Source organism: Salmo trutta, chromosome 20 (genome assembly GCF_901001165.1).
Source record: "Salmo trutta chromosome 20, fSalTru1.1, whole genome shotgun sequence".
Taxonomy (NCBI): Eukaryota; Metazoa; Chordata; class Actinopteri; order Salmoniformes; family Salmonidae; genus Salmo; species Salmo trutta.
Window position 1 is genome coordinate 35,347,306 of NC_042976.1, and position 13,450 is coordinate 35,360,755.

Genomic DNA, 13,450 nt, shown 5'->3' on the forward strand with positions numbered 1-13,450 from the left:
TGGAAAGTGTGTGTGTGTGTGTGTACCAAATGGGATTGAACCCTGGTTGTCTTCACACCACAAGACTGTGTTAGCCCACTGAGCTAAAGCCTATTACTTCAGGCCTTAGGCAAGTTAACTCAACACTCAAGCATGGTCCACCCACTTCCATTATCATTAATGCTTTTCTGTATCCATTTAGAGATATTGTTATGCTCAATAGTTTTTTTACCATCTCTATAGTTATGTGGTCAATCTCTAGGGGGTAAAGACACACCATGCCACTGTTACAATTTTTTACTTACTTACTGCATTGATGTAACCAGGGCCTGAAACTAACTTTTCAGTCTAGGAGCCAGTGATGTAGCCATATTCTCAGGGTATATTCAACCCACCTTCATCAATTCAGAGAAGATTTTGAGAACTGTCTTAGACTGAATAAGAAGGTACTTTACATACTATGTGCATTTCACATGAGTATGCATCTGAAACAAACATTTTGAACCCACAGCCAGTGTTGCTGCTTTACCAGCCACTCAGACAGCTTTTGCCTGGAGCTACACTACCGGTCAAAAGTTTTACAACACCTACTCATTCAAGGGTTTTTCTTTATTTTTACCTTTGTCTACATTGTAGAATAATGGTAAAGGCATCACAACTATGAAATAACACATATAGAATCATGTAGTAAGCAAAAAGGTGTTCAAAATATATTCTTCTTTGCAGCAATTCAACCATGATTCAAGCAGTCTCCTCTGAACAGTTGATCTTGAGATGTGTCTGTTACTTGAACTCTGTGAAGGATTTATATGGGCTGCAATTTCTGAGGCTGGTAACTCTAATGAACTTATCCTCTGCAGCAGAGGTAACTCTGGGTCTTCTATTCCAGTGACGGTCCTCACGAGAGCCAGTTTCATCATAGCGCTTGATGGTTTTTGCAACTGCACTTGAATAAACTTTCAAAGTTCTTGACAATTTCTCAATTGACTGACCTTCTTGTCTTAAGAAGGAAAGAAATTCCACAAATTAACTTTTAAGAAGGCACACCTGTTAATTGAAATGCATTCCAGGTGACTACCTCATGAAGCTGGTTGGGAGAATGCCAAGAGTGTGCAAAGCTGTCATCAAGGCAAAGGGTGGCTATTTGAAGAATCTCAAATATAACATATTTTGATTTATTTAACACTTTTTTGGTTACTACATGATTCCATACGTGTTATTTCATAGTTTTAATGTCTTCACTATTATTCTACAATATAAAAAAACAGTAAAAATAAAACCTGGAATGAGTAGGTGTTCTAAAACGTTTGAACGGTAGTGTATTTTGCTTGCCCTGGCTGTAAACAACAAATGTCTTATATTAATGATTATGATATTGTCATAGTGTTTTGTCTACTTGATATACTGCCTTTAAAGACATAGGAGTTTAATCCAATTGTGCCCTAAGTCTCATAACAGTAAATTCATAGGAACTATGATACCGGAGTTTAAAACCTCAAACCATGACATGTTAAACTCTAAAGGTGTGACTGCCAACGCTTGGTTTTATTGGCATACCCTGCCCAGTCACCTATCCATCCATCTATTCCTCCTCTCTGAATCATTGGTGGGGTGCCTACATCCTTTCTTGTTTCCCCTCATATCATGGGTGAGCTCCAAAATATCGCCTTTTATTTGGCGCAGGTCACAAACTGATGGTAAGTCTGTCTGAGTGAATTGTTTCTCTCAAAGACCATGGTCGTCAAGCTAAACAAATCCCTAGTTCTAACCAGTGAAAACCATGCTCGGACAACTAACTGAAAGTATCAAGCACCTCCACCGGTTAGCTAGTTTGCTTAACTTTCTTCAGTGGCAAACGTTGCTCTGTAACTCTCAGTTAAAGTGGTTGGGCTATAAACAGTATATGCAACTACAGAAAGAAATATACTAGGTTTAGATGTATGGTACTCAGGTGCATGTAAACTTACTTGGCTGTGCCCCCTTCAGGTTTGTTCCACCTGTAGAGAGAAAAATAAACAGTATTCTATCACGCAACATTTTGAATGACATATTCATGAAATATACTGCTCAAAAAAATAAAGGGAACACTTAAACAACCCATCCTAGATCTGAATGAAAGAAATAATCTTATTAAATACTTTTTTCTTTACATAGTTGAATGTGCTGACAACAAAATCACACAAAAATAATCAATGGAAATCCAACTTATCTGGATTTGGAGTCACACTCAAAATTAAAGTGGAAAACCACACTACAGGCTGATCCAACTTTGATGTAATGTCCTTAAAACAAGTCAAAATGAGGCTCAGTAGTGTGTGTGGCCTCCAAGTGCCCGTATGACCTCCCTACAACGCGTGGGCATGCTCCTGATGAGGTGGCGGATGGTCTCCTGAGGGATCTCCTCCCAGACCTGGACGAAAGCTATGGTGCAACGTGGCGTTGGTGGATGGAGCGAGACATGATGTCCCAGATGTGCTCAATTGGATTCAGGTCTGGGCCAGTCCATAGCATCAATGCCTTCCTCTTGCAGGAACTGCTGACACACTCCAGCCACATGAGGTCTAGCATTGTCTTGCATTAGGAGGAACCCAGGGCCAACCGCACCAGCATATGGTCTCACAAGGGGTCTGAGGATCTCATCTCGGTACCTAATGGCAGTCAGGCTACCTCTGGCAAACACATGGAGGGTTGTGCGGCCCCCCAAAGAAATGCCACCCCACACCATGACTGACCCACCGCCAAACCGGTCATGCTGGAGGATGTTGCAGGCAGCAGAACGTTCTCCACGGCGTCTCCAGACTCTGTCACGTCTGTCACATGTGCTCAGTGTGAACCTGCTTTCATCTGTGAAGAGCACAGGGCACCAGTGGCGAATTTGCCAATCATGGTGTTCTCTGGCAGATGCCAAATGTCCTGCACGGTGTTGGGCTGTAAGCACAACCCCCACCTGTGGACATCATGCCCTCATACCACCATCATGGAGTCTGTTTCTGACCGTTTGAGCAGACACATGCACATTTGTGGCCTGCTGGAGGTCATTTTGCAGGGCTCTGGCAGTGCTTCTCCTGCTCCTCCTTGCACAAAGGCAGAGGTAGCGGTCCTGCTGCTGGGTTGTTGCCCTCCTACGGCCTCCTCCACGTCTCCTGATGTACTGGCCTGTCTCCTGATAGCGCCTCCATGCTCTGGACACTACGCTGACAGACACAGCAAACCTTCTTGCCACAGCTCGCATTGATGTGCCATCCTGGATGAGCTGCACTACCTGAGCCACTTGTGTGGGTTGTAGACTCCGTCTCATGCTACCACTAGAGTGAAAGCACCGCCAGCATTCAAAAGTGACCAAAACATCAGCCAGGAAGCATAGGAACTGAGAAGTGGTCTGTGCTCCCCACCTGCAGAACCACTCCTTTATTGGGGGTGTCTTGCTAATTGCCTATAATTTCCACGTGTTGTCTATTCCATTTGCACAACAGCATGTGAAATGTATTGTCAATCAGTGTTGCTTCCTAAGTGGACAGTTTGATTTCACAGAAGTGTGATTGACTTGGAGTTACATTGTGTTGTTTAAGTGTTCCCTTTATTTTTTTGAGCAGTGTATAATATTATGAGGTCAAAGGCCACATTCATTTTAAAAAGCAGAGGTTGCTGCTTTTCAATTACTGCCCGCGTACATGTGTGTGTGTGTGTGTGTGTGTGTGTGTGTGTGTGTGTGTGTGTGTGTTTGTATGTGTGTGGACAGCATTAGTGTGCTGTAGCTCAGTTTATACAATGGGTGGGTCTAATGATGAATGATGATTGGTTAAAACTGCATTCCAGCCGGTGTCTATTCCACAACTTACCACCGGCTAAATCTATGACATTAAATGGCCTATTTACTCTGTTCCATCTGACTGCCCAATCCACTGTCTCATCAGCCCAGGCAATTTATAAACTTGCTCTCCACTATAAAAAGCATCTAGACATTATCTTAAAAAAAATTTAGACTAACATTTAGTTTTCAACAGCAGAGATTTGTATAAACCTTGCTGTCTGTATCTCTGACATTTGCAACATTGTTTCAATATTCAAATTCCATCTCCAGCTGTCCCATAGTAATGAAGGTAGAGGTCGGGAGTCGGGACGAGACAGCCAGGCAGACAGCGTTTCCCAGCCAGTTGAAATCATGAATCAGCTGGCATCATTTTTATGGATATATATACAAAGTAATGTCAATTGAGAAAGGTCAAACGAAACGAAGTGGAGCTAGTTTGCAGCTTCAATTTGAAGTTATTGTGTTAGCTGTGTTGCTGGCTAGCTCTTCTGAACAACAGTGTCCTGACGAGAGAACACATTTTCCTTGACAGGCGAACTCATTAGCTCATTGGTATGGATGTATCCAAATAAATGTCACTAGAAAACAGCTTAAACAAATGCAAATTATGCTACTTTGTTGTTATTCTGGCTGCACTGTTTGACGTGTCTGTAAGTTTGCCGTAGTTGGCTAGCTAGCAAGCAAGGGATAAGAACGTTGCCAGTCAGTATGACAATAGAACATTTAAAACGAACGACTGGGTCACGTCCATAGATACAGAACAAATAGACTGAACGACTGGATCGCGTCTCTGGCAACCGAACCTATAGAACGAACGACCATCCGGCTTGGGTAGCAACCATAGATTTGTGTTGGGACTATCTGTGGATGGATGAAATAGTATGAATAAATTCATTAAAATAACGTTTTTAAATAAAATATGTCAATCATTACTTGAATATGTTGGTAACCCGTTGTATAAAAGTGATAATGCCCTCGAAGCCGGTGGAAGATATATTGGCACGGTTTGCCGGCCCTCAACTTCGTCTCGGGCCTAACAACACCCATGCCTATATATCCTCCAAACACCGTCTTCGAGCGCATTGTCACTTAAGTGGACTCACTTTCTCTCCTGAGGGTCGATATCACAAAATGTGACAGTGTTGATGGGGTAGTGGCGCCGGAAGAAAAGCCTGTAGGAAAAAAATATATGTTTCAGCACATTGCAATATAGCAATTCATAGGCTACTGCGTAACTAGCTACTACAACGCAAGTTGGATTGAACAGAGGCATAAATTGTAACCCTCGGTCAGAGTGAGCTCTTCCTGGAAGTCAGTTTCAAATATGTTTTATTGTTGGGCAGAATTACAAATTCAATATACAGTCTTGTGGTAATTCTCTATTTCAAACACAAATGCCTGTGCATCCGACTCACTTCCTCTGGTTGTCGGTCAGGGTGATGCCTTGGGCCGACACCTTGAAGTGCACGATGGTGGCGGTGGGCGGGGACACAGCAGCCACCGTCTCCGAGATGGCCTTGGCGACGGCCTGAGGTCCCGTCAGAGACTCCATGTCCACCGAGTTGATGTACAATACATTGCATGCTGGGAAAAGAAGAGAGAGGTGTAACAAATCAGCACAGTGCATTTCACACTGGAAAGAGGCGAGAAGTGATGCCATGGGCTGTCTGGTTCTTCAATGCTACAACAGATATGGGTTTTGTTGTATTGTTTTCTGTTGTGAAGTGACATGATCAATAGTTTACAATTGTTTAATTTATAGGATTTATCATGTATGCTTATGATCAGAGAAACATGATAGAACGTTCCAGCACACGTTCCAGCAGGTACGGTATATCTCACTGATCATCCCCAAAGCCAACACCTCATTTGGCCGCCTTTCCTTCCAGTTCTCTGCTGCCAATGACTGGAACGAATTGCAAAAATCGCTGAAGTTGGAAACTTTTTTTTCCTTCACCAACTTTAAACATCAGCTATCTGAGCAGCTAACCGATCGCTGCAGCTGTACATAGTCCATCTGTAAATAGCCCACCCAATCTACCTACCTCATCCCCATCCTGTTTTTATTTTATTTACTTTTCTGCTCTTTTGCACACCAGTATCTCTACTTGCACATCATCATCTGCTCATTTATCACTCCAGTGTTAATCTGCTAAATTGTAATTATTCGCTATTATGGCCTATTTATTGCCTACCTCCTCATGCCTTTTGCACACACTGTATATAGACTTTCTTTTTTTCTACTGTGTCATTGACTTGTTTGTGTTATTGGCTTGTTTATTGTTTACTCCATGTAACTCTGTGTTGTTGTCTGTGTCATACTGCTTTGCTTTATCTTGGCCAGGTCGCAGTTGTAAATGAGAACTTGTTCTCAACTAGCCTACCTGGTTAAATAAAGGTCAAATAAAATTAATAATAATAAAAAAATCTATTACAAAACTCCATTCATCAGTGTATACTATGTAGTACAGCAGTTTAATGCCAAAAAGCAATACAGTACATTCTTGACAGTTTTCAATGCAGTTAAGGGAATATTTTCATACATGGAGACAAGACATATATCACATTGGTATTAGTGGGTTTATAGTTCTGCATCTCAGCAGATATTCAAAAAAAAGTGTCATCTGTATTTCCATGCAACACATTTCCATTGCTCTAAGGACGGCACATGCATTCTGGGACAAGGCTGGGAAAAAAAGACATCGGACAGAAAACATGTCAGGCAGAAAGCTGGACAGGTGCATTGTTGTTGTCTATTAGATGGAGAAAGAGACAAACACACGCACGCGCCCACGTACACTCACGCACACTCATGCACAGACTTCTGAGGTAGACATCATGGATCTGGGCTAGAATGCAGCAGTCAAGGACCAACAGTCACATATCAGGAAGACAAATTCAAATGAAAGGACACAGGGTTTACCATGGGAGTCAGCAGGGGCCCTCTGCCCTATAGTGACACCGAGGTGATGTCACCAGTGGGGGGAGAACAGTGGAATGGTTCAGAGTATGTCACAACAAAAATAGTCATTTAGATTATCTTTCTGTTACGTAGTGCTCTGCAAAACTGCTGACTGTGATATTGTTTCTTACCGGCTCCTTGTTTGAGGAGTTCAGCTGCCGGGTTGGTTGGTGTGGCAATATCCGGCACATCCTCGTGGATATCTGAAACGCAGCAGAAGCAGATTCTGCAGAAATTCCTCACACCACATTGTTGTAAATATATCCATGTACATATCCATTCAAGAATACACGCATGCTCGCACGTACACACACACTCTCCTGGTCTCACCTCTGGTAGGAATGACCAGTTTACAGGGCAGGGCCTGTGGAGTCATGGCGTGCTGGTACACCAGAGCGGACAGACATCCTAGAGAGACACCAACACAAAGAGAGATTAGTATTAGTCGTGCCAACAGGACAAAGATTCTATAAAGATCACACACCCTGGACTCACACTTTCACACGTACCCCATTCCCACACTCACACACACCCCATAGCAACACTTTCACTCACCCCATACCCACACTCACCCCATACCCACACTCACACACCCATGGTGCATTTCCACTATGGATTTACCCTAGTGTTTTACCAAAAAGCCTCAGACTTTTGTGTTATTAACTCCACGGCCCAGCTCCTGGGACTCACTGGGCCATGGCCTCAGTGAACCTGCTCTAACTTGGTGCCAACGAAAGGCTGTTGGGGCATTTCAGGTGACATTTACATACAGGTAACAATCGCTAATTGTGAACATGGGTTTACGCCTTCGATGTTTAATACCTTCCCACAAAGCAACTGTTTTAATTATGCAGAGGTTGTTGATTCTGCTCTTCACAAGTCCTCACTCTCAGCCCTAGCTATGGAAACACTATTTTCTTAGTATAACATCATGGTGTATATTGTAACACTTGTGTTACAGTCAAAAATCAGCACCAGTGTCTAATTTAACCCCACATCCCTCCCTTTAGAAAATTATTTGTCACGACGTGGCCCTTTTGAGCGGCTGTTCATGTTAAAAGCGTTAGCATAGTTAGCATAGTGTAGTTATCAACTGTATTACAGTGAATCCTCTCTTTGTCTACCAAGCCGTCATATTGGCTTATCCCACTAGGGTCTTTCAGTGTATCATGTCAGTAACCAATGCTAGGGTTGCTAGGGTTCGTGCAGATATCCAATGGTTTGCGTCATTCAGAATATGACTGATGAGGTAATAATACATTAATAAGTGACTGTAATCGATAAGATATGAAAATATCTGCAGAATTATATTCGGAAATTGGAACTCTATAAACAACATTTTTCCGTGGTGCCCTGACTTCCTAGTTAATTACTATTCCGTGATTCGTTGAATTACGGAATAATTACACATAGAGAATTTAGTTGATAATATACAGTCTTCACATTTAATGACAGGAAACGCTACGACAAATTCAATAAATAGTCTAGAGGATAAGGTTCCTTCAAGAGGCCCATTTTTAGACTGATGCTGGCTGACTTGTTAAGTCATCTCTAAATGTGTGCTTGGGCCAGTAGCCATCTCCCTGTGGTTCTCAGTAAGAGGAGTCTAACACACACATGCATACAGTATTTCATATCTAGATTTGACACTGTGAAAATTGCCTTCATTTAACAACAGCTCAGATGTGGAGGGAAGATAGCTAGCTACCAGCTCTGGGTTCAAATACTATTTGAAATAACTGGCACTGCAGGCAGGCTAAAGCAAATGAAAACGTATTTCAAAGATTTCAAATAGTATTTGAACCCTGGTCTGGAGCTAGCTAGGCTCCCCCGCACCTTCTCAAAATGATCTTACACAAGGCTCCTGTAGCCGCATGCTTTGCAGCTTACGTAAGCCACCCAGCCCTATGTTATCATACTTTTTTTGATCTTGCTATCATCCTTTTGCACCCGAAGGATGGGGGGAAAAAAGCCTTGTCCCTAATGCTGATAACTCCTTCCAGCCCCTCATTTATACACATGCAGTGGTGTAAAATACTTTAAAGTACTACTTAAGTATTTTTGGGGGGTATCTGTCCTTTACTATTTATTTTTTTGGCAACTTTTACTTTTACTTCACTACATTCCTAAAGAAAATACTGTACTTTTTACTCCATACATTTTCCCTGACACCCAAAAGTACATTTTGACAGGAAAATGGACCAATTCACACACTTATCAAGAGAACATCCCTGGTCATCCCTACTGCCTCTGACCTGGTGGACTCACTAAACACAAATGCTTCGTTTGTAAATGATGCCTGAGTGTTGGAGTGTTCCCCTGGCTATCCGTCAATAAAAAACAAGAACATTGTGCGGTCTGGTTTGCTTAATATAAGGAATTTGAAATAATTTATACTTTCATTTTTGATACTTAAGTACATTTTAGCAATTCCATTTACTTTTGATACTTAAGTATACTTAAAGCCAAATACTTTTAGACTTTTACTCAAGTAGTATTTTACTGGGTGACTTTCCCATTTACTTGAGTCATTTTCTATTAAGGTATCTTTACTTTTACTCAAGTATGACAATTGAGTATGTTTTCCACCACTGTACACATGCAAACACACACACACACACACACACACACACACACACACACACACACACACACACACACACACACACACACACACACACACACACACACACACACACACACACACACTCACACACACACACACGCGCAATGTGGTCTGCGGATTAAATTAGAGGAGGGTGCATTTGAACCGTACTAAATTACTTTAACTGATCCCATACTATAATTAGGATTACACATGATGGGCTGGGAGAACGGATACTCTTTCAAAGGCCGGGACACGGGGAGCACAGAGGGGATCAGAGTCATTAGACCAACACAGCCCAGAGCAAGAGTTAGCCACCCCAACCACATCATGAAACTCATGTCTGGAGCTCACTCCTCCCCCGTTACACAATCTGAGAAACAAGCCATGTTGTTGTCAGAAGGACCAGTTCTGATAGGTCTGAAAAAAGATTCTATCAACGTTCTTGAATCCTTCTGTCCTCTCCCCACTTCCCTATCAAAACGTCAGAGTGAAGCGAGGAGAGTATTGGGGGAGAATATCCGTGCAGAAGAAGAACCTTGGATCTCCTCCTCCAATGCTCTCCTCTTTTCCCTCTGTGTGAGTGTGCACATAGCCGTGGGTAATAGGGGTTCTGAGGGTGCTGTAGCACCCCTTGAAAGATAGGAATAAAAAAATATATATATTTTTGTAAAAAATTATTTTGTTCACAAAAGTAGTGCATTGGGCCTTTACTATACCTGTGTTAGCAGACCCATATAGCTGTCTGTAGTGCTGGCCCTCCAAAAATGTCAGCACCCCATCAACAAAATAAATCACAACACCCCCAAACTACTTACTGCAGCTATGCGCATGCATGTGTGTGTGTGTAGGGGTTAAAGGTGACTCACCAAAGTAAGGTTCGTTGGGACATCCCTTCAGCTTCACTCCCTTAGGACTTGTCTCAATCAGGAAGTGCCTCACCAGCTCATTAGTGTTGTCACCAGCTACAGGGGCCGCCCGAAGGGCAAAACAATATAGGGAAAACAAAAGAACAACACACCGGTGAGCCCATTTATGGTATGTAGACATCACCTCATATGGGGAGGTATTATATTTTATAGTTTTTATATAGGTAATGACTTCTTTCTTTACCCCACCTGACAACAGGACAAAACAGAGACTAAAATCTGATTTTTAATGGAAAGTTCTAGGATGAGCTAAGTGGCTAGTTAAGATTGGCCTCTTGGCAGAAAAATAAACTGTGCTTACAACATTCTCCTCCCTTCGTGTGTGTGTGTGTCTGTGCGTGCACAGTGTTGACCTAGAACATTCTCCTCCCTTTGTGTGCACACACAAAAAAGGAGGTTTACTCAAGGGTTCTTTGGGAAGGGTGATGGTTCTAGGTGTAACCATAATGACTTTAGCTCATCAATGGTTCTTTACAGTTCACAAAAGGGTTATTTGCTCTTTAATTGATAATTAAAAGGTAGGGGAGGTGGCTCACTAGAATAATTTGGGGCGTGGTTTGCGCTCAGCCCGTTTTTGTGCAACCGTGTTGTGTTACTAAACATTATGGCCAGTGATGGTGTCTTGTGAAAGACTGAGAACAGTTGTGTCAATTGAGAACGGTTCACTAAATCAGTCAGTGGTGCTCAATTCTCTCCTCCTGGACCACCAGCTGTTCCACAGGTACAGTAGCTCACTTGACTCAATGTGTCAATTAACACAATAACACCTATGGAATTTTAACAATATAATATGGCTGACCAGAATATAAAACCCTGTATGGTTCTTCAAAAGTATCTAAAACAAACTTTTCAGATTGAGAGATGTTCTTTATAGAACCATTCTCCATAAAGGTTCTATAAAGAACCATAAAAAGGGTTCTATATAGCTGTAACTATAGCGGAACCCTTTTTTGGTGCTATATATAACCTTTTTAAATTGTTCTTTATAGAACCTTACGAAAGGGTTATTTATAGCACCATACTGGTTCCATTTAGAACCTTATGAGCATGGTTCTTTACAGAACCTTCAAAAAAGTGTTCTATATAGCACCAAAAAGGGTTCTGTTATGGTTACAAGCCAAAGAACTGGCACTATTAAGAACCATTATGTGTGTGTGTGTGTGTGTGTGTGTGTGTGTGTGTGTGTGTGTGTGCGTGCGCAGGCAGACGTGTGCAGGCGTCCACGTGTGTAGAGGAGACATTCCAATCCACTCCCAGTTATCCCTGCTCTTCTAGGTGTTATTGGAAACATCACAGGCACCTCATACCTTAATGACAGTATTAAGACCCAGAGTATATGCTTAGTAGTGCTATTCGACTGTACAGCCAGACTCTGCTGGAGTAACGATATGCTTTCATCGGGCCCCTCAAAAACACATGATCCACTTCAGAGTTTGTTGATTGATTGATTTAATACGTGAGAGATTGTGAATGTCATTCAAAATGTGGTTGTTCTTTGTATGATTTCACTGTGGACTGTGTGTGTGTGTGTCTCCTTATATGTAGGGCCACAAGATGACAACATCACAGAGGTGTAGAGGGCTAATATAATTTTCCATCAGCAATTACAGGTACAGTATATGAAATCTGGAGCCCAGTTGGTAATCCAGTACATTTTACGTTTGAGTAATTTAGCAGACGCTCTTATCCAGAGCTATTTAAAGTTAGTGCATTCATCTTAAAACAGCTAGGAGAGACAACCACATATCACACTCACGTGTTCATAACAAGTGGGAAACTTGGAAGTACCTTTCTTGGTCTGCTGTACAGTGGGAGGAGGAGAGGCCACTTTCATGGCCAGGCCATAGGCCCCTCGGAAGGAGTGACTGTCCCGAATGACAAAGGCCCCGGGCTCTCTCTCTCTCAGCAGGCTGATGGCTGCAATACACAATAATACATGATTCAATAAAATAACACTTTATGTATCCCCTCAGGGGAAAGTAAGAAAGTATTGCCAGATATTACATTCCTTTGGATATAACACAGAGAGGAGAAGAAACAAGAAAGAGGCAAGGTGAGGTTTCTGGGGGAGAGAGGGAGGGGGTGAAAAATTATTCTGAAGAGGTGAAACTGGGAGGATTGAAGGACGAGGAGAAATAAAGGGATAGGTAGAATAGACATGGAAGATGGGGAGAGGGAGAAGGAGGAGGGGGAGTCGGAAGGGAATGAGGAGGAAACTTTCCTTGGAATGGAAGGAAGGAAGACCTTTTGTGATCCCATATTTCAATGTAACTACGGGGGAGAGTTATTAACTGTTGTCTTGTTCAACAAAACAACATGTATTGCATCTCTAACATGCAATTCTATATATCCCTATATGTCCAAATATGACATTTCATAGACTCTGTAAGTAAGATAGATATACAGTACATGCAGATGTTCCCTAGCCACTTAGATTAATGGAGTACATATGGTGTGTGTGTGCGTGTGTGTGTGTGTGTGCGCGCGTGCATCTGATCTGAATGTGTGATGTCATCGCAGTGGAGCATGTGCTTGTGTTTAAGGCTATCTCCATTGACATTTTATTCATTTAGCAGACGTTCCATCCCAGATGATCTAATCCAATAAGAGAGTGTGAGCAGAAGCAGATGTGGGGGCCAACAGTGGTGACCTCACAGTGAAACATACAGCAGAAGAGAACAGAATAGGGTCATTTAGGACATCTGTGTGTGGAGAGGATGTGTCAGAAGAATCCAAAAGGGTTTACATCAGACACACATCCTAACATCTCTCCTGGTTACTAAATAAATAACATTCTCGGCCACATTTTACCTTAGATAGGTCTTATGCTAGCTAGAGGAACAACTAGTGGGATAACTAAGGTAACTGTTCTATGACAAGCTAGTAACTACACTCTTAGAAAACAAAGTTGCTATCTAGAACCTAAAAGAGTTCTTTGGCTGTCCCAATAGGATAACCCTTTGAAGAACCAGTTTTAGTTCCGGGTAAAACCGTTTCGGTTCCAGGTAGAACCCTTTCCACAGAGGGATCTACATGGAACCCAAAAGAGTTCTACCTGAAACCAAAAAGGGTTCTACCTGGAACCAAAAAGGGTTCTCATATGGGGAGAGCTGAAGAACCCTTTTGGAACCTTTTTTTCTAGGAGTGTAGTACATACCATTACA

The 13,450-nt window shown here is 42.2% G+C and overlaps 1 protein-coding gene across 8 annotated transcripts in view; it reads right to left on the minus strand.

Moving 5' to 3' along the window:
- tns1b (tensin 1b) overlaps positions 1–13,450 on the minus strand; it is a 302,397-nt gene that overhangs the window by 3,075 nt on the left and 285,872 nt on the right. For 7 of the 8 annotated variants that reach the window (XM_029703058.1, XM_029703059.1, XM_029703055.1 and 4 more), the window contains 8 exons: positions 12,075–12,203; positions 10,227–10,322; positions 7,083–7,160; positions 6,884–6,955; positions 6,714–6,740; positions 5,206–5,374; positions 4,894–4,962; positions 1,947–1,976 (listed from right to left, as the gene is read on the minus strand). In XM_029703058.1, coding sequence (XP_029558918.1) covers positions 1,947–1,976; positions 4,894–4,962; positions 5,206–5,374; positions 6,714–6,740; positions 6,884–6,955; positions 7,083–7,160; positions 10,227–10,322; positions 12,075–12,203 — 670 coding nt within the window. The remainder of the gene's footprint in view (positions 1–1,946; positions 1,977–4,893; positions 4,963–5,205; positions 5,375–6,713; positions 6,741–6,883; positions 6,956–7,082; positions 7,161–10,226; positions 10,323–12,074; positions 12,204–13,450) is intronic. The other variant, XM_029703057.1, reaches the window with a different exon arrangement.